Source organism: Denticeps clupeoides, chromosome 5 (assembly GCF_900700375.1).
Source record: "Denticeps clupeoides chromosome 5, fDenClu1.1, whole genome shotgun sequence".
In the NCBI taxonomy this organism is placed as follows: Eukaryota; Metazoa; Chordata; class Actinopteri; order Clupeiformes; family Denticipitidae; genus Denticeps; species Denticeps clupeoides.
The window spans coordinates 9,574,206-9,596,614 of NC_041711.1; the positions used below are offsets into that span (position 1 = coordinate 9,574,206).

The 22,409-nt window shown below is 44.0% G+C and overlaps 1 protein-coding gene across 8 annotated transcripts in view; it reads left to right on the forward strand.

Annotated features, from left to right (window-relative positions):
• Positions 1-470: 470 nt before the first annotated feature.
• mbnl2 (muscleblind-like splicing regulator 2) overlaps positions 471-22,409 on the forward strand; it is a 44,510-nt gene continuing 22,571 nt past the window's right edge. For 7 of the 8 annotated variants that reach the window (XM_028979240.1, XM_028979243.1, XM_028979242.1 and 4 more), the window contains exons 1-2: positions 3,185-3,458; positions 11,564-12,387. In XM_028979240.1, the coding sequence (XP_028835073.1) occupies positions 12,214-12,387 (174 nt within the window). In that variant the 5' untranslated portion in view covers positions 3,185-3,458; positions 11,564-12,213. Of the gene's footprint in view, positions 688-3,184; positions 3,459-11,563; positions 12,388-22,409 lie in introns of those variants that run through there. The other variant, XM_028979241.1, reaches the window with a different exon arrangement.

Genomic DNA, 22,409 nt, shown 5'->3' on the forward strand with positions numbered 1-22,409 from the left:
GTTACATTGTAATGGCTAAAATTCTGCACTGATTGAATTTGAACTTTTATGTGAGGAACTTACAGTGAGCTTCTGTACTTAAAACATGACGTCATAAATGTTAATCTATGCAGAGGGTATCGGTAACGATAGTGCTCGTTGATTAAAAGCAGTGTGCATCCATTGTACAACCCGGAGATTCGATGTTGTTTCCAAGGCAACAAGCAGACCCTTGCCCTTCCCAGGGCTCCTGACATTCATTGGGAACGTACCATCTCCGTCGGAGGGGGGTACTGAGATCACTCAGTTCTATTGACCGTTAATGTAGCAGAGCTGCATATACAATCGTACATTACACGATAATACAAGGTTATATCAGCTAAAGAAATCACACCTACGCGTGAGAATTTCTTGGCGTGTGATGGAAAAAAGCACCGTGCAGGGAACCCCCCCCCCCTTTCCGCCGTCACATGTGACCCCTCCCACGAGCTGTCAGAGGAGCTTGTTGCTCAGGCAGAAGTAACAGTAGTTGGAGGTAAAAATCTTTCCGCTTCTTTCAGTCGAAAATGCATTCGAGTTGAAGCCCCGCGTCCGCGTCGCAGCAGCTGCCGCCCGGCACGCTTTCCATCTCCGCCCCGCCGAGCCCACCGACCCGTTCTGCGGCGGGAGGCAGAAAGGTGGCCAGAAGCAGCTGGTCGCGGGCAGCAGGTAAGCAGGTAGCGGAGCGGCTGCTCCCGTCCGTCCGTCTGTCCGATGACATTTTTATTCATTGTGTCGGAAATCCGCTCACTTTGCTCGCACTTTCGCGGCCTTGCGACTCTAGTTCGGGGGTCTTTCTGCAGCTAGCTGCCGGCTAACAAGATTCTTTTTTGATATGAGTAACTAATATTACAATCAGTGCAGCATTAAGGGTCATTGGCCTAAAAATAAAACATGGCTAGCGCCATGTGCACCTCTGGTGCAATAAGAATGTGCTTCGTGAATAAAAAAAAGGCTTTATAAAATAAAAACTTGTTGAGCTGGATGTCATTTTCATCACTGCCGAATCACGTCGGCGAGCTAATGACGTAGCCGTGCGGGTTGGAGTTCGTGGCTTTGTCACGTTGTACAGAATGGCCATTTTTGCGCCGACTGTATTTGTGTATTCCGGAAGGAAATAGCAACTTTTTTAGACATTTTTATGCTATTTAAATGAGTGTGTATCATATGTCAGCCATATTTGTTTCCACGCAAACTTTTCTTGTATAAAAACGACTTAGGGTGAAAAATTCTTATATGCGACTTTACTGTTACTAATAATGATTTTATTTTTAAGGGCAACATTTACAAGTTGTTTCACTAGTTTTACATTGACTACAAGGTGTGTGTATCTATGTGTGTGTGTGTGTGTGTGTGTGTGTGTGGACATAACCTTATGGGCACGTGGATATCTCATTCTCATTAACACCAAAGATGAGTAACCGTGGAAACCTGCTGAGAGCAAGATATGGAAGAGGATATATGTTAAGATGCTTTGGTCAATCTTAATAAATGTTAATGCGTGTGTGACCCAGATAGAAATCTAATTCCATTATCTGATTCACAGGTGAACAATGTGGTGCATATCACATTTTGCAACCTAATACTAATGCCCAATAAAGCATTCAAGTGTTATGGTGGCAGTGCTTTTAAAAGCATTATATAGTCAGGCCCTGTGTTTTGGCTGTGTTTTGGTCTCATTTTTTAGTTGAAAGTTTGTTGAAAAAGGACAGGAGAATTATGACTTCATATCAGTAGCCCATATGTAACCTATTAACATTTTATTAATGATAATGGACCTAGTTTTGTACCTAGTATTCACATTAACATAATTTTTTTTTTTTGCATCTCATAAAAAAATAATTTAAAGTTTTGAAAGTTGATTCATAACTTTACATTTGGAATTTGCTAGATTTAATGATTGTAATTAAGTATTAGTTATTTTGCAATCATATGACAATACTGCCTTAGGGGATCAGTCGTCAGGGATGGCCCTGTGGGTTTTTTTTTTTGTTCCGAGTATGTTTTTCTTCTTCTTTTCTCTTCTCATTGGTCAGAGTGAAAGCTAGAGAGCGTGTTTATTTTGGGTGCCTGATGAAAGTGGACCACGTCACGTGTTAATATAGCATTATTATTATTACTCTGTTACTACGTTGTTACTGTAGACGTGAAACATGTCTGTGTAATATCTGATCTCAGTAAACAGCGAAAGTCGATGTTTGCTGAAATTGATATTTGCTTCTTGTTGATGTTCGGTAATGGACTGTAAGCCTGTACAAGGGTCAGCATGGACAAAAGTTTGGAGTGTTTACTGTGTGGGAAGGAAGCGACGCCTCTTGTTTTTTTCGTGGCGGAGGAAAACATTTTGTTCTTATCTGGATGACTGCGCCGGTTAAGTTTAGCCGGGACTGGGTGAAAGTCACTGTCGCCGCAGCCGGACCATGACAGACGCCGGTCCCGGCGTTCGTATTGGCGATCTGATTGACCCAGATCGCCGCTCTTTTGTGAAAGGCGTTATCTGTGAAAGTTGGCCCGAGGGGTGAGCGGGGTCAGTCTGGCAGCTGAGCGGCGCGGGCGCGGCTCACCCCATTGATGTTCGAGGCGCGCGTATGGTTTTAATGTTTGTAAAAGCTCTCTGGCTGCCACATAGCTGCGGCCCGCTCAGGGGTAATGAGAGCCTACAGCTGTTCTATTGATTCCGGTGGAAACTCGGCGAGACCGGGCTCTGATTCATCACTTCTGCACCGCTGCATCCTCCCCCTCACGTGACGCCGGCAGGCTCACTGTCACCAAGGTGGGGAGGGGACATCTTCATCTCTACGGTAACGCCGTAGAAACAAAGGTTGCTGAGGGACACCAAAGCCTGAAGGAGCCGAATCTCAGCGGTGCTGCACTTGGTTTCTTTTTTTTTGTAAAGCATAATTTACCATATTATTTCTGTGTTATGAAATCATTTCAACTTCGAAATAATAAATGGCATTTAGAAGTATCTGTTGCTCGGGGCAAACGCCTTTAAGAGCAGCATCGATGGGGCCGTCATCAGAGGCTGTGAGGCCAGCCTGACAGTCGTCCAGCCAACCGGCGAGCTGCAGAGCAGGAATCCGCTCCGCTATTTGCCAGAGCGCATCAGGGGCGGACCGTTGCCTGAGGTGGGTGGGCAGGAAGGGGCCGTTCGCACCAGGGAAGGGGGGAGTCCGGGCAGAGGAGTGGCTAGAAATGTTTCGGCCGGAGAGTTAAGTGGCAGACGCGCTCGCGCTCCACACGCCGTTACCGAGACAGAGCAGCCCCTGTGCAGGCATGGGCCACCGGCGCTGTGCGCCACGCCGGGAATGACAGCCGCTCCTTCACGTGGTCGTTAGCGGGAGCCGCAGAGACGGGGGCAGGCCAGACTCTGCACCAGGTGCCTCCTGACTTTGACTGAGAGGACGAGGACGAGACAGTCGGGACACTGTACGAATGAGGTAGGAGGAGCAGAGACTCTCAGATCTCTCTCTCTCTTTTTTTAAAAAATTGTTCTTCGTTTGTCTTAAACAAGAGAAAAAAAATTAGTTTTTGCTGCAGTGTGATGCATACCATCTGGGGTGTGGAGGAGGCGGGGGGGGGTTGCTGAGAGGAAGTGGGAGGATAGGGAGAGGACAGAGAGAGAGAGAGAGAGACAGGGCAAGCGACAGACAGAGTAAATAGTGAGGTTGGCTGAGACTGTAAAACTCAGCATTGCTGTGGTGGTGGCTGGCAGCCGCTGCCATCATCTGCCTCTGCTCTGTAATCTGTCTTTGGACTTGAAGGAACACAGCTGAGCAAAGTTTCCTCTGACTTTTGAACAGTACTTGTGTTGTGTTATCTTTCTCAGATCGGTCCTGGGTTAAAATCACGTGCGCTGGTAAATACAATTGAATCGTGAGGGGAAATTTGATTGCTTTGAACTCCTTGTGACCACCCACCCCCTGGACATGAATAGCAGTGACCCCATTTTCAACGCCTGCTTTACTTTTGGTTTTAGGGAAAAGGAGAAAAGCAGGCAGTATTTTAATGCACAAAAGGATGTGTTTGACGGCTGCAAGTAGTCATGGTTTCATCACCCAAGGGATTAAATATATGTTTCAAACTTTTTTCCCAGCACTACAAAGCAAACATATCCATCTATCCAACTTCTGCTGAATTATACTGGCAAGCAAGTGCATAATTATTTTGTTTGGTTAGAAAGCAAATGATTATTTTGGATGACTGTTTAAGTAGGTTGCTGTGTTTAAACACATATCTAACTATTATAAGGCTACTATAGAGCACGTTTTATAGTCAATTGTTGGGGTCAGAATAACTACCCTTATATCTGGAGGATGTAAAAAAATTCCCACAAGATTGTTTCAATGCCAATATATATATTCTAAAATATAAAGTGGGTGGGTATAATCATGTTACTCATTTTAATGCGTTGATGCAGTTTGAAATGGAATTTCTTTTTTCTTATTTGGTTAACAGGATCCCTGCAGTGGGGCTTCAAGTGCAGCATAATTTCCCTTCGTCCTCCCCTTTGCTCTGGAGGAGGCTCTGTGAAAGTGATGGCCGGCTCTGTAATTAGCAAGGGCTTCATGCAATTTTAATGAGAGCCAACATCTTTCATAATCTCTCTGAAGTCGCAACAGCCTGACCACTGCCCCGCTTCACAGCTGCAGCGCTAGCCCTTGAAAGCTCAGGACACAGAAGGCCGTGCAATGGCAGGAAAAAGGCATGCTGTTCTTTTTATTGTAGGGCTGACCCAACCCTTCCTGCAATTTAAAAAAATAATAATACAGAAGAAAATTAATAAATTAAAGTCACTGGCAGAGCAGTCTTTTAAATAGCTTGATAGGTGCACCCCAAATTCCACACATTTTGCACACATATTCAAGAATTGGAGCTCGGTGCCAAAAATTGTGAAATATTATCTCTTGTAGTTGTTTAAATTTATGCCAGTGCGGAAGAATTTGAGGTAGTCAGCATTCCCTGTGCAGACTGCAGCTGGAAACGAACCAGCGATGGGTTAGCGGCTCGCTGACTTCGTGATTTCAGAAAAGCCTCCACTTCTTGCAAAAAGACAATTTAAGAAATAAATGGATATATTAAATTGAAACCCTGCAGTTTTGTTTCTGAAGATTGGTCTTATGCCTGTTTAGCCCAGACGATTGACTGAAAGTGATCTAACATATTTGCTCCCGTGGAATTAGCTTTAAAAAAAGAGCTGACACAAGTGTTCATTTTAACTGAATCAGTCCGCACATCAGTCCGCGAAGGCTACAGTGAAGGATACGCCAGCGTTACACGTACGTCGGTCTGTAATAAACCAGTGTGCATGATCTAGCAGGGAAATGCCACCTTAGTGCAAGGAAGATAATAAATTGGGTCACTGAGGTTCAGTTTGATGGTAAGGCTATTATAATCTAAACTTTCGCTGACTCGATAAAACGAGGAATCGCATCTGTCCAATAGCTCCGCTTAGTCCACTAACCCTTTTCAATCAGCTGGACACTCATCTCCCTCTATGCTCATAATTCTGCAGTAACACTTTTCCTGAGTCTCGAAACAGGTCGAGCTGTATTGCGGGAACAATAGCTACTCAAGACAGGCTGTAATTCAATATATAGCCTTTATGTTTGCAAAAGAATTTGAATGCGATAGACGTAAGATATAACATATTTTCTGCAAATACTGTCATAAATTTATATGTGAGTCAGCTGTCACCATTGCAGTACAGTTCCTTCAGTTACTTTGACGTTTATTTAAAAGAGAACAATTTCAAAATCATTTGTCAATGTCCGGTGGAGATATGTCTCCCTTTCATTCCTGCTAGTCTTACTGGATGTGTGGCACCCATTAGCTAAGCTTATTACTTAAACTGTGTTTAATTCTTTAACCCCTCCTGCACTGAGTTCAATGTTAGTGCCTGGTATGTAAAATTAGTAATTACAACATTATACAGTCTGATCAATTTATGTGCTCTCATGCTATAATTTGAATTCTCCTGCTGACACAGATAAATACTTGAATCAGTACTGATATTACCAGAAGCCAGGTTTTAGTTTATTTAGTTCATGGCGGGATGCTGGGTTTGGCAAATAATAAAAATGATCATAAAGAAAATTGGAAAATTCCTGCATCTATGGGCAGCAGTATCTAATTGCATTTTCACTGGATCACATTTTAAATCCGCCATGAGCACTGCAATGCTGACACACATGTAAAAACCTTATGTCGGCTTTATTCCCACAACAACAGGCGAGCAACTGTATTAGAACCCATACACTGGAAACTAGCCTGTACAGCATTGCTAAATGTCATGATCACATGCCAGGGTGGCTACGTTCTAATTAGATGTCATTGATAATTAAAATATTTTTATGTGGAAATAATCCAATATCGACCAAACCTTAGTGGCATGGCAAGATAATTAGATCAGCTCCCCCTTTTACTACGATTTCCCTTCCCAACTGGCGCGCCTGCTTGTCAGCTTTTGAAGGATTTGCAAATGAAAAAGGCTACAAGGGACGTGGGAGATCCGAGCTAATGAGATCCACTCTGTTCTGAGGTCAGACTGGTGGCTTTTAGTATCATAACGTTCCCTTTCCCCTATCAAATTAGTCGATGGGCAAGATTATCCAGAGCCAGCTGGCCTGAGTAGCCCTAATCCCAATGGGGCCGATGCCTTTGAGATTTTCTCCCTGTTTTTCCCCTTGGGCCTGAGCTTGGTTACTAGTCGGTTAAAGGAGCCTGTTGGAAGGGGTCGGAGTGCCAGGCTCCGGATGCCTTTCAGGTTTGTTATCTGTGAGAGCCATTTTTCGAGGCTGGAGTGTGTTTATAAATGGCTTCGAATTAAAATTTCATAATCCCCAAGGCTGAGGCTCCCCAGCCACAGTCAGTCAAATATGTCACTCTGATTAATCATGTATGTGTGCGTCCCTACGGCTGCATTTACTTCGACTTTTTATATTGAGGGACAGGTCAGTTGTAACCGTGGTGTCTGGATTTCTAGAGCCCAGCTCCGGAAACCGCCAGTCCACGCTGCATAGGTGGGGGCGTTCATTGCTAATCTCTGCAGGTCACAACAAGGGTGTTGCAGCCACCTTCCTACCTGCGCACCATCTGTCCTTCTTCACCAGCTTCTCGTTTTTTTGGACGGGGCTTCTGTGAGATCATTTTTGGGAGCCCCTCCCCCTGGACCACGTACCCCGATCAAGCCGATGTCCTTGACGTCTGCTGAACAGTTGCTAATGTGAAGTGCATTATGGTCAGGAGGGGGTTTTTGGCTGCTTCCTCCACTGATGTTTTTATTTCTGTGTTTCAGTTGGACTGTAATTCACCGTCATTTGCCACAGAGCTTTATATTATTGCCAATGTTGCATGACCCAACATTCTTTGAGCTGTAGATCACAGACCACAGTCCCCTGACATTTTGACCTGCTGTAGAATTTCTTCATAGAGTTTGAAATTCACTGGTCGCTCTGGGAATGTGAGAGAGCCACGCCTAACTAGCTCAAACAGTTCGTCCAAACCAAAATGCTGCTTACATGCAAATGGTCTTTGGCAAAAAGCTCAAATGTAATCGCATTTATTTTTATATCCGTATTGCAAATGCTGTATCAAAACTAGCAAATAATATAAAAACACTTAAACTTTAGGTATAAAAGGTATGCATTTTATTCCAGGACAACCCCATTGCAGGTGCCTGACAGGTCAGGTGAAAGTGACCGCCCAAAATAATATTCAGATCCTATAAATTCAAATATGCCCCCGAGTTTGTGTTGGAAATGTAATTCCTGATAATGGTGCTGTGCAGTTGTCCTGAAACAGATGATTCTAGTGTTTTACCACCTTCCTCACTAACGTCCTGAGTGCAGAAACAGCTAATGGCCGGATGGCAAATAGCAAAACTGCTTGGTCAGAAGACTTTGATGATTCCAGCGTCGCCTTTTCATTTGTCAGCTTATTTCACTGCATGCTGTAAAACATGCTGCAGCGAATCATACAGTAAAACCATAAAGTAAAGCCATGCTGTGCGTGGCACTTGGCAGCATGGGTGGCTGTATGGCGAGCTGGAGGTGGGACGTTTCTCTCTTGCACCACTTAGCTGTTGTGCACATCGTAAATTAGACCGTCGGCTTTTTTATGAGCACTAAAAATAAAAGGGGATTAATTGCAGAAGGTCACGTCTGACGCGACTCTTACCTGATTCCCTCACTGCATTTGACTCTCCAGCGGGAGAGCCTGTGAAATTAAATCCCACCGTTGAGACTCTGTGCTCTGTTTCAGTGTGTATTTTGTATAATTTCACCTCGTATTGCCTATTTCCAAATGGACAGGTTTCATTTGGAAATTTCATGTGTGCCAGTTTGTGGGCGTGTAGGTGGTTGCGGCCCTTTTCACATTATTCACTCACAGCCAGGGGTTTGTGATTGATATTTGGATATTTGCCCTGCTAGGAATTGCAGCATTCTTTTCATCCCCGGTTTGATTTTTAGCATAACATGACTCTTGAGCCATGTTATGATCCTCAGTTATAAGGTCAGGAGGTTGTATCACACTTGCTCTCTGTGTCTGATCACTGGCATGGCTGAATGATGATTCAGCAAGTTAAAGCTGAAACGAATGCAGAGATTCTACTCAATCAAACAATGATTGAGTAGAATAATAGTGGGATGTAAAACAAACAATCTCAGTTTGTCGAGCATGTATCCCTGGAAGCTCAAACAGCATATTACATTTTGTGCTGATTTTATGTTTCATAATCAAAAACCACAGGGGCATGTTTTCAAATCACAGTGTTCGAGAATGTCAGATTCAACAGTTGAGCTTGGTAGTGGGAGTGGTCATGTGATGATCATGTGATTGCAGCAGGGGGTGAACACATGAGAGCGTTTCATGTGTGATGTCTTAACAGTAGCATAAAGAAGAGGTTGGGAGCAGGGGTCGCATTTTAAACTTAATAAAATTTCATTTCTTCTCCAAGACATGGAGTGCATTCTTGCAGTGCACTTTCCATGGACTCCATCTATTAAAGAGCCAGTGCGTTTTCGCCCCACCAGTTGGTTGATTGTCTTGTATGTTTGTCTTTAAGATCCCTGTGGCGACCACCTTTGCTTTTGAAGACTTTGCATTGCATGGCCAAGCACAGACGAGGCATAGTCACCCACATTTGCATTTCATATCTGGCTGACAGCAGCTAGACCCCACATTGTGGATGATAAATACGTCTCATGCTGCTGCTCTGTGCTCTGACTGTATCTGTCTACATTAGTATTTCTCTATATTAGTATATTAGTATGAGCATTGACAAGAATCATACTAGTATTTAAGATTATCTCAAATAACACAAATGACTAAATAGCATGAAACTTGCAATAGTGCAGTCCTGTTAACAGTACATTCAATATTATTGTTCCAAAATTGTTATGTTTGAAACATGTACAGTCACACATCTTTTCTTTTTCTAATCTCTTTTATGGCTGCGTTTGCTGTTGCTATGCATAATGAGCCGGCGCGAGAGGTACAGAATGACCCTTAGCAACCGGTAACACTCAAGCTCATTAGAGTTCCTCAGCGCCCCAGTATGCTAGCAGAGCAACGCTCTGATGCCCACCGCGGACCACCGCAAAAAGCGCCGTGACAAAGCCGGACAAGGAACCGACGTCACTGTGCCGAGGCCTCAGCCGGCCCGGCTGCTATTTGAATGGAATTTGCACACATTTGCTTGTACCTGGCGTTATCAACTCATCACGCTGCTGCTTTCTCGGCGAACAGTGGTCTGTTGTGTTTTTTTTTTTCTCGTTCAGTGCGGGTCCACAATGTAGGGGATGCATCTGTTGTTAAACAGCAAAGGAAGAACGTTAAACGGCAGCTGCAGGCGTTTTACGACCCCGCCCCGTCTCGTTCACATGTGCGCTCACAGTTTTGCTCCCTGAGTTTTCACAAGAAAATATTTCCAGATGTTTTTAGTGAAAAAAGGCTTCCTATACAGCAGCAACTAGTCCCCCCCCCCCACACCTCTTTCTTGCTGGAGGTTGGTTGTACGTGTAGAGGGGTCCCGTAGCGTTGAATTCGGATGGATCTGGTTGAGCCTGTGTGGCCTCTGTAATTGCGCCTGGCACACACATCTGTCTCGGCCCTTCTCCGCCTATTGGATTGCTGCCCGGAATATTGCTTCTCTCTTTCTATTGGCCAACCGGGCCTTTGAATGTTTGCTAAAGAAACAAAGGTTTGATGGGCTGAGCATGTTACGTATGCGACTCGATGGCCCACAAGATGGGCCAACGCTGTAGGCAGCTGATCAAGATGTTCTATCTCTCTTGCCATTATGAAACAGCCTAATTAGTCCTAATTTCTGTGTCGCCAGCCAGACTTTTGAGGGATTCATACTTCTCTTAGCTTTTCATCATTTTGCTGCCAAAACCGCACTAGCTCTCTGAGGCAGTTTGTCATGTGCGAGGGAGAATTTTGTGAGAAGGGCCATGTTTATTGCTTTACCATGGGTACTTGATTGAGCCAAAGCACTTGGACAGCTTATGCTCTACCAACACATTTCAGCTAATAGCTCCAAATAGAAATTCAAACAGAAAGTACCAGACTAAGACTCATCACAAAATAAAAAAACGATACAGGTATTGATAATTCCTTCGGCTTGACATTATTGATACACTGGTATCCAGTGTAAAGTCTAACTGTTATTAAAACTGCCTTGCAATGTATAATCAGTGGTAGGCAAAGTAGCCCAAAATTTTTAAGTAAAAAGTAGTCATCCAAAAAAATTATTCAAGTAAGAGCACAAAAATAAAAAAGAATACTCAACTGAGTAACTCTTGGATTTTAATATCTCATTTATTTTTTAAAAACAATGTAATTAGAAAGAAAAATATAAACAGGCTAATTTATGGTATTTCCTAATAATAATATTTAACTTCAAGTACAATTTGAAGTAATCAATCGACTAAATCTGAGCATACAAAAAATCTTAAATATGCTAATTATATGTGTTTATATATTAGTAATATATTAAATAAAACAGCTAAACGATAATGCTAATTCCTTCCTCTACAGAAGATATATAGAGGTCTTTTTAAATTATAGCATGTTTATGTGACTGCATGGCTACGTCTGATTGGTGAAACGGTGTCATGTGATTATTGTCGTTATTTGTTAGATCTACTGGCGGCATCTCTGGCAAAAATAAATGTATGGAATAAATTGTTTAAAATGTAACGAATTGAGGGTTGCAAAATGGTAACAAACTCAGTAAAGTTTCTAATTCACAAATGTACTCAAGTAATATTAAAAATATGGCGTTGTGAACCTACTCTTAGAAGTACAATTTTTCAAGGGAGTAAATGTAATGTGTATAATCAATTTTGTGTTATTGTGGGCGCTATACTCTTATTTTTTTGACATGCATAGTTAATGCAGATTTGTAATGCCTCACACTTAATCATAAATGTTTAAAATAGACGAATAATCTCTTGGTTTGCCAGGTTTATGATAATGTTGGGATTGTCATTTATGACGCATGCATAAAACACTGTTTCTCTCTCTTTGTCCTTCACAGATCCCCAACAGAAAGTGCCTTGTCAGACAACATCGCTACTTGAAGCAGCTCACTGTTCCTCAGCCGTGCTTTGACAGAAACTCGACCACTCCTGCCTCTGCTTTCAGTGCAGGCTCAACACACCTACACACACACACACACACACACACACAAAGAAAAAGCTGGATCTGCAGCTGGAGAATCTGATGGCCTGGCCAAAGCACAAAGATCTCAAGCCCTGAAGAAAAAAAGACCTCGTCATCACCACTCCTCCAAATTCCTCAGTCCACACGGGCAGACACTTCGAAACATCTCCCAAAACAGCCCGACTCCACGGTCGCCGGGACGTTGTCAGCAGCATACGGACTCTGAGCATGTCCTTGTTGCCGTGCCAGCAGCCTGCACACGGGACTGAGTGAGCGACGTGGCTCTGATGGACAGCTTTGTCGATAGCAGCCATCTCTCGTGCTTCTGCCACAGGCGGTTGTGAGGCCGATAATGCTCTCTGGAAACTAGGAGCGCGCTGAATGCACCAAACACAGTTCTTTCGCGGTGTAAAACTGTATTTAACGCGCACTCGGAGATAATTGAAGTCCCTCACGGCCCTTTTAACACTTTTTGTCTTAAAGCAGATATTAACTGGACTTTTTTTTTTTAAACCGGGCTTTGCCATGGCTCTGAACATTGCCTCGATACGAGACACAAAATGGCTGACTCTGGAAGTCTGCCGGCAGTTTCAGAGGGGAACCTGCTCACGTAGTGATGAGGAATGCAAATTCGCACATCCACCCAAGAGCTGCCAGGTGGAGAACGGGAGGGTGATCGCCTGTTTCGATTCGCTGAAGGTAAGCAGTGCCAAGCCACGAGGTCCCGTGGCCCGTCCACCGTTTCTCGAGAGTCTGTGTTTTGGCAGCTCCCTCGGAGCGCTCTCGTTTTCCAAGCTCGTTCTTGATTGACTGTTTACAGCAGCATTTCTATTTGTGCCTCTGACTCCAAGGAGTATGGATTTCCTCCCCCCCATCCCCCATTTATTTTTTTCGAACGAGAACGGTCTCAACTGTCCTGACGGTACGCTCAATTCTGCTCTTATTTGCTGCATTTTTCCGGTAGCAAGTTGCATTCTGGCTATATTTGGCATCTGACAGAGAAGTCTGGTATCCCCTCATGATCATTTGTACCTTCTGATTTGTGCCCAAGATGCTAAACGTGGAGCCTTTGTGTGAGTGGAACATTCCCAAATTAGAGTGTGTGTGTCAGCCCCACGCCCTGGGCTTCACATAAGGCGGCTTTGTCAGACCCAACCTGACCTGCCGTCTCGAAAGGCCAAGAGTCCGTATCCACGACGAACCCCACCATCACTCCAGCATCCCTCTTTCACGGAACCCGTTTCTTGTGTGTTGCCGAGGGCTATTCTTGGAGTGGGCAGAATGTCAGCCACTCGAATGCTCAAAACTGCAGCGGCAACATGAGCTTTTATGTAATGGCCTGTAATTGAATAAGGCTAAGGTAATTTGTTCATGTGATAGCTTGGATTTCTCCCCCCCGATGGCAGATCATGGCTTACAGTTTACCTTCCCTAATGCATTTGGGTGTTATTCTAGTAGAATGCCATGGGTGCAGAGCTTTACTCAGAAATAATCTGAATGAATGTCGTCCACAGGTGGTTTCAGACGTTCTTATGTCAGATGACGTCAGTAATGTGAGGGGAAAAGGATTTTTTTTTCTATACTTCCAAGGCAATGCATCATAAGTAGGCTGCACTTCTTAAGAAGTGACCACAGTTCTCTCCCCTCTACTTGGGGAAAAACTCACACGTGGAACAGTGTGTATGGAGCTGTGGGCTTTTTCTTATGCACGAAAACGGCATAACGGGATATATTCTTCCCCTGACAGTGACAAACGAGCGTTGAAATGAGAGCAGGTACTATCTCCCCGCAACAATAGCCTTAAAGCCAAGCTTAGCGTTCACACACTCGCAGCCTTTCGATAAAACACGACTGGCAGCTCCCACAGCTTGCGTTTTCTTTTTTTTTGTCCTTATCTTGTAAATTAGTCAAGGTCAGGCTGGCGAGCATTATGCCCATGTGTACTGGAACACGGTGTTGTTTCTCCGGCAGTGTCTGTTCCAGATTCAATACAGCATTATCCATCAAGATGTACTTCTTTTACCTTTATTTGGTGGAAATATCAGGCTATCCGTGCCATGTTATCTCCAAAAAGTTTTTAGTTGTACTGTTTAAATTAGCATTAGCAGTGTTCAGCAGGGGCACGCCGAATATTTCCAGTTTCGAGCTACACGCCCTTTGGCACGGTGGCATTATTTATGTGACTCATTGCTGGAGTGTATTTTTGGGAGTAATTAGCTGACTTCCTGGCAGCTCGCATGCTATTCTTCAGGCCGAGGCAGGGTGCGCGCACCAAAGTGGAGGCCGTTAGTAAATTACCGTGCCGCTAATCGGACGATTGACTGGCGGGCCATTACGGCTGCTCGCGTCCATCAAAGACCCCGGATGGCTTAATGGGTTAACAGCTGCCCCAGTTGGGATCAATTTGTGACTGCCGCTGTCAAGGCCCGTCGGCCGAGCGGGAGCGTCCGGCCCTGAGAGGAATGCTCGGCATGCGCGGAGATGTCCAGATCATTTTCACACATGGGCCTTGATGCCAAACCAGACGGTTTCCATGGAGAGCGGAAGTAGGTGCAGTGGTGGCCCAATGGGTAAGGAAACAGACCCGTAATCAGAAGGTTGCCGGTTCGAGTCCGGAATCACTGAGGTGCCCCACACACTACTCCCCGGGCGCCTGTCATGCTGCACACTAAGGGTGATGGTTAAAAGCAGAGGACACATTTCTTTGTGTCACCGTGTGCTGTGCTGCAGTGTCTCATAATGACAATCACTTCACTTTCACTTTTTCACTTTCAAGTAAATTAACCCCAGAAGTAAGCGATACAACATCATGGTAGCATTAGCGGTGCTGATCCAAGATGTTGGTACTGAGGCTCCAGTTTACTAAACCAAAAGATCAATGAATATCTGGCTCAGGTAAGATTAAAAATAAAAATGTTGCCTGACTGTGTGCAGTGAGCTGGAGGACCAGATGGAAATCCATTTACAGTGAAAATGAGAAATACCCAAGATTCAGGTTACGCTCAGTTCACATGGTGCTCACATGAACATGTTTACAGGACAAAAATAAATATATGCCTCTCCAGGGGAACTCACCCTGTCATCGAGACGCTTGGTCTGTTCAATTGTGTGTGTGTGTGTGTGTGTGTGTGTGTGTGTGTGTGTGTATATATATATATATATATATATATATATATATGCTTGATTTCATAAGAATAATGGAATTATATATGCATGGTCCGTTATTTCATTTGAAGATTATGAGTGACCAACAGGTATCACTGTGTTTAATTTGTCTGGTGATACATGTGCTCTTTGCATCATTCCAGGGTCTAGCCCAAAACGTTCTAAAGCTGATCAAGTTCTAAACAAGAATTTTGGAAAATAATTTTATTTCCAATTTGATGATTTTATACATGAAAAGGAAACAGGACAGCAGGCCTCACTTCCTCTCCTTATTGCTGCCTTTGCAACAATGAAATCTGCCCATTTGATTGACAGCCGTGCATTGTTGACATAAAAATCGCAATAGCAGATGGGAGAGTACATCGATTTCACAATGATGAGAATGATGAATAAAAATGCAAATGTGCACGCGCAGTCATGCAATCTTGAAAATGCAAGTAGCTGTGTTAATGTTCGTGCCTTCCATGAAAATGCAGTAAAGCTCTTTAATCGTTTTACATGTTATAATCATTTTGTACATTTCAGTTTTGAATTTGAAAAATTCTAAAGCAAATGCCGTGAGATGTCTGAGGACACCGACCCGCAGTCGATCCGAAATGAAGCACGTTGAGCCCAGCTCAGAACCCCCTCGCCTCTGGGCCGCCTTGGGGTCCGCAGTCACCAGACCCACGCCCCAGCGAGTGTGCCGCAGGGTGCGCACTGGAGACTTGCGAGGAACAACCGCTGCATTGACCTGAAACAGCAAACAAAAGGCTGGCTCGCAGTCTGGCCGTGCCGCCTCTGCTACGCAATAAAAGCAAATGGATCTTGTCAGCGTGCCATTTGTTATACTCACGGCGGGCTACGTCCTGCTGCTCTCAGCATTTCCTGAGCATCAGGAGCATCTCGCATATAGATTCTGCCCTTGTGGAATGCGGGTGTCTCCCTCACCGTGTGAGGTCATCTTATTCACGCCGTCCCGACGTACCACCGCCTTTCCATGCGCTCGCTCCTAGAAAGGCGCTGCTGTAGCACCCAGCAGAGCTGAGAAACCTGGGGGAGGGGAACAGAAGATATACAAGCGGCCCAGTCATATGATGATGTCACAGTGCCTGCTGTTGAATGGGCCGTTGTTATCAAAGTCATTTTCATTTTTTTTTCATCCCCCCGTCTCTTTTTGTTGCCACCTCAAGTGCTGTCTTGCTTCGGACATGCTCGATGCTTCAGGAAGCCATGGGTGGGTTGGCCCTATCAACAATGTCCTATCAACAGTCAACATCTGTCAGCATGCATGCATCAAGGAAAAGGCTGGTGAACGCCAGCTGAACTTGCCTGGGGAGCGCCGCCTGTGCTCTCCGTCTCTATTTGCGGGATGTTGTGATGACATTCGTGTCAGCGGGGGCTTCTGAACGCCCTCCCCCACTTACTGCTGGGATGGATTCAGTTGTCACAATTCTTGCAAGGCTTAAAGTCTCTCGGACTGGAACCAAAGCAGCGTAGCATGTCTACTGGCCTGAAAAAAAATCACTTTTATTGAAGGAAATATTATGTTCAGCAATCACAATAGAAATTGCACTTTTGGACAACAATTCTTGATGCGATAAAGAGCTCTGTCCCCCCCTAGGATTTCACCATTTTTTTTTCTCAATCAGATTGAAAAAATTTGTGGTGTGTTCTCTCAAAATGTTGCAAATTCTCTAGGGCTACATAGACCTAGTAGTAGTAGAGGAATAAAACTCACGTGAAAAATCACATCCCTTGCTACCTTGCTCCCTCACTCAAAAATGGCATTTAAAGTCATGACACCAACTGAAATGTATTTAGAAGAGAATCCTGCCACTTGATGTAAAGAAATGTCAGCTTTAGCCCCAACTGACGGCCAGTGTCAGTATAATACTCCCATTCATATATTTTTGCATGCATAAATCTATCTATCTATCTATCTATCTATCTATCTATCTATCTATCTATCTATCTATGTTTTTTTTTTTTTTTTTTTTTTTATATTTTTATTTTGTAGACCTAAGATGTCAAGCAACACCTTTTTATGCAACAGGAGGGTTGAGATTCCCTGGCGTAAAGCAGGCCACTCCCTCAGCAGAGCAAACATGGGGAGAAATGTGTGCAGCACGCTCGGTGGCAGTCCCCTCTGGCCATTCACAAAACAATGAAGCGCTGACTTGTGCTCAACTGCAGCACTACGGGCGGGGAGCTGGGCTTTGATGAGCCTGGCAGCTCACTCATTCCTGAGGAAGACCCCCTTGCACCCTCTTTCCAAACTTGCCAGCCTTCATTTTGTCCAAGTGACTACACTTTTCCCAGGAACTGAAATCCAGGCTCCCAGTCACTGTTGCTTTGAAATGTGCCACTTTTTTGTGGATTCATGTTGCTCATTTGTACCCAGTTGTTCTTTCTGGTCGTAATGGAATTATTATTTACAATATTACGGTTTTGAGCTGCAGTCTGCATTCAAATGTGTCTGTAGGCTGTAATTATTCAGACTGCGTCTGTGGGACATTAGTGCATGTATTGCAAGTTTTATTAAACAAAATTTGGGACAGAGCCCCAAAACTACCGAAGAGGATTAAGTGCGCAGATCAGGCAATGCACAGAAGTATGCTGACGAGGCTTCACAAGAAAGGACTAGCAGAACACACACACACACACACACACACACACACACACACACACACACACACACAAATGTATAAAACAGGTGCGCTGGATGAACGCAGGTGCAACTAATGACAATGTTGGGATGAAGAACGGAGACCCAGATTTAAGATCAAGGCTGTCATTGAAGGTGGTGACCCCTAGAGGTTGGGGGCTGCTATGCAAAAATATGTTTTAAAGCCATTTTTAGCAATGCTCAGCAAGTAAAGCCATAGCTTATTTACTCCATTTAATGCATTAACCTATTGATCAGATGCTTTTTTCATGCATTTGAAGCGTACAGCATGTTTTGCTCCATGTCCCCCCTGAGCTGAATCATAATTACAGCGTAAACACCGACGAGGCTTGTCTCCTCCTCCCTCGCCGCCCACATTCGAGCGCATCTCCCGCAGATTGCCAGGACGACTTGCAAACGTAAACATTGAGGCATTCTTGAGCCTGATAGGAACTGAGAGAACCAAATCAAATAAATTGTGCTAACAAATCAAAGGTTGAAAAAATTTGAATTCATTCTCAGTTTTCACTTCAAGTATTTTTTTCACAGCCTGCACTGTTATATAATACCATTATAACAATATATCAAATTTAGTAGCCTAGTGGGAAAGACACTCGTCTGTGAACCAGAAGACCAAGATTCAAATCCCACTCATGTGTGTCTGAGCAAGACACTTAACCCTAAGTTGCTCCAGGGGGAATGTCCCTGTAACTACTGATTGTAAGTCGTTTTGGATAAGGGCGTCTGATAAATGTAAATTTCTTTTATGTACAAGAAGCACATCATACTTCTAAAAAGATGAAAGATTTTGAATAGACCAATCTTCATTCATTTGGTTAATTATTTTAGGTCAGTTCAATCCAATATCCTATTGATTCTAATGGAGTGGTCAGTCATATGCATTTTTTTATGCCGTCCAGGAACAAACTACACACAGATATTCTGGGATAATACAGAACCAGAACGTAAAACTTTCAAAACCACTTACAGTGCTTTGCACATGGAACATTGTGCAATTAGTAGAGTATATGTTGATTAGACATTCACACTTGACACACTTTTTCCAAAATATACATCTGTGCCACAGTAAACTGCAGTACAATTTTATGCTGATTTGTGCCCCTATCGCACCCAGGCTTGAGGCATAGTCTGGAAAATAAAACCAAACTCGTGAAACAAGTTTACGTTAAAATTCAAACTCTTCAAGCCATTTCGGGTGACCTTACTAGTCCATCCAGGATCATATTTGGGGTATTCTGATTTTATTAGCCTCAGGCAATTACATTATTGTAGAGTCTATTTGGATACCCCACTACTACACACTGATGAATACGTACTGGATTGCCATGTTCCTGCACTACGCGCTCAATCCTGCCAGTCTCGCCTCTAATCCGTGGCATCAACAGTGACACTCTGGGAAAAGACCAAAAGGCCACAGCTGGTGCTGAAGAAGCAAGACCCTTTAATGAGCCGAGAGGCTCTTTAATTGGCCCCTTGAAATTGGCAAACCTGTCTAATTAGCCGGCAACCTTTAAGTCCCTGATAGGAGACCAGAGAGGTCTCACAGGTAGAACGTCACAGTTGGGAGTGACAGGGAGTGTTTGTCAGCATACAGGTCTGGCATTCAGATCGCAGACCTGCTTATATATTTATTTCAGAAGGTCTTCTTTCGTACCTTAGATTCTCAGACGTGATGTTAAGTGTGGAGAATTTTAAAGGCCTTGTCTCAAGGTCTGATGTCTCAAGGTATCCATTGTCATCTACAGAAAATACTACAGTACTGCAATTCCACTTTAGTCCCTTCAGATTCACATGGGCAACATTGCTTGTGTAAGACGTTCCACGAAGGATATAAAGTTAAGGACTTTTAAAAGCCACCATCCAGGGCGTTTATGGACTTGTGGGTTTAGGGAATCCCAGACTGAATCAAGTAATTTCCTATTTTCTAATCTGTGACAGATACCCGAATATTTGCCATGATTAAATCTCTCCAGGAATCACTTCAAATAACTTAACATTATGAGCCCAAAAGACCGATGTGCAGCATTTGAAAATAAGTGACATTTTGTAGGTTCACTTCTGATGTTGCCTGGTTTTCATTAGCATGACTTCCACGAGCTGATGTAGGATTTGACCAAATGAAATGTTAATTTACCCATTTGACCGAGGCTGAGTACCTTATTGGAAGTCCATTTTCCCAGTAAAAAGGTAAACTCAGTAATCTGGTGAGGTAACATGGTGTTGCTCAGCGGGAAGGAAAATTTGAAATTAGGCCTGAGGAAACTGAGCTTGTTGGTGACCATGGAGAGGACGCGCCTCCCTGTGTGTGGCCATGCCATAGAGGTCAGAGCAGCCTGAGGCCAGCGACCCCTGAGGAGGCTGGCAGGGTTTTCGGGGTGAAAGTGAGACCAGCCTCGGCCAATTTCACACCCAGCAGATGCCAGCACCGCTGAACCACCATGACAGGTGGGGACATTAATTGGCAGTGCGTCTAGTCTTACGGATTCTGAGGATCCCATTAAGAATCAAAGAGAGTGGCCGTTGAGAGGGGAGCTCTGGGCTTGTTTTTCTGATGGATGAGCTCATGGCTTTTTCTTGTCCTCTCAGAGACCTGAACTGAACCTGGTTTCTTTCTGACGAAGTGGTTGGGAATCTGATCTGTGGAGAACCAGCGTGGGAGGTGGGTGCTTTTTGGATGGCCTCTGAATCAGTCAACAGTAGAGGTCATGGGTCACTGTGGTCACGTTGACCGTCTTGTGATACAGCAGGAATCGACTGAGATTATTGAGTGATTAAATGCAGTGTAGTTATTATTTGTAATATACTCTGTGTAGTACAGTTTTGCCATTTGTTGACAGTAAATAATTTATTCACATTAAAAAAAGGGCTGGCACTGCTGTATTTTAGTGCAGGTCAAAGTGTTACACTTTGTGGAAAGTTTGAGAAGCCCAGCAGTGGTTACAACACAGCACAGCAGTGGTTTTTTCATGTTGTTAAATGAGACAGTCTAGCCTACAGATAATTACAGTTGTCCTTGCGTCTTGACGCATCTTAAACTTTAATTACAGTGCAATACAAACTGCTTCAATGGAACCTGAGCTATTCCTTTGATTTGATTTTCTCCTGGATAGTGTTCCTGTGCCTACTTTACCTTTGCTTGGACAGCCATGTGTTGAAGAAAAATGCACTGAATTGTGGGATAGCATAAACAACTAAAGATCCATCAGAGGAACTGAATGAATTCCAATCTGTGAAATAAAATCACCTCATCAACCTGCTTGTGATGCACTTGGTCTCCAAATGCAGGCCCAGAAGGGTGTGGCCTTCAAAATGAGACACGCCCAGTAAGGGTCATGGGAGGAGCTTTTATCATGGGCTTATTAAAAGGTCATCCTGTGGATCACGTTTCCTACCCCTGCTCCACACCTTGCCACATTCCCTCTCGGCCTCCCACACCGCCTCTCTTCAGCCTCTCGCACCCACTCGTTCCATTATCATGTCTCACGCTGTTAAGTGGTAATAATCGCGAGGTGGGCCTGCTGACGTCGTTTTTCCTCCAGTCCTCTGCGCCGGTGCACTTAGTCTGGCATGAGTCACGCAGACACGTGGGGCACGGCTCACTTCCTGTCATTTCCAGCCACTTCATGCCTTTCACTGGAGTACCTTGGGAGCGGAGTAGTGCTGCTTTTGTGGCTACGGCTCTAATTTTCGACAACAAAAAGGGAAAATGTCGACAAAGGCCATGTTGTTTCAGGAGCAAAGCAAATGACATTTAAACAGGATGAATTTAACCCTGCTGATGGCAGCGACTGTAATTGGCCTTAACATTTGTGGGTGAATAAATAGTGTATAATGCGTGTTCTAAAATCTGATTGGCTGAGACACGTTGAAAGCTTGTGTTCACAAATGAATCACTGTCACTGTGTGCCTTAATTTTGGTTTCTTTAAAAAAAAAAATGGTTCATGGCTTAATTCTGACTGGAATCCCTTCATGTCCAGTTTCATGTGAACCCCCTTGACAAAATAGACAGCTAGCAGAACTAACTTTGCTCTTAGTACCATGAATGGAGGTGCAAAGGGCTGTAACAAAATGTGTCTGATGCTCTAATTAGGACTAAGTAGCGAAAGCATCTACGACATGGTACTCTAATCAAAAGAAAAGGTGAAGATGATGGGCTTTGACATGACAAGGCCCCAGATGGTAATTGCACTTCCCTGGCCTAAATGTTTCCCATCTCCATTTTGACATCTGATTAATTGGCGCAATGATCGTCTCTAACGGCCTCCTCATGGGCATTAAAGGCTCTGGTGTCAGTGGAAAGCTCTGAAATGCCAACCGCACATTTGATCAGTGCACATTCGGGAACCGGAGGCTGAGAAGGAAAAAAAAATGCGTTTAGGAAAATATCAGCGTTTTTTACATTTTTTTTATTTATTCGTATGGTGCTGAACGCTGACAGAAGCAGCCTAATTAATACATGCTCACAGTTAAGGGCTACTTGTCAGCTCCTCTGTGGCCCCCGAGTTAAGCTCAACGCTACTTGCGTGGGCGGCTCTTTTCTAAGGTCACGGTGTCAGCTCATCACATATGCATGTTTCTTCGTCTTTTGTTTGACCATTGGCCGCTGGTCAAGTAAAATGAATGCACAGTCTGCTGTGCTTTCCTAAATTAGGTCTATCGAGTCAAATTGTTAGCGGCATTTTAACTTTGCCAGAAGAATTTTCCCCCTCGCTGTCCAGTCATCGGAATCATCTGTTGTTAGTGGCTATAACTAAACTAAAAGATAGTACAGATTTAAAAGTCCGAAAGAACCATTATATACATTTAATCACAGGGCGAGAAAAGATCCCAGAGCCATCTCAGTCCCACCCCATCCCCTCACCCCCTCCGCTTTTTTTTTTTCTCTTC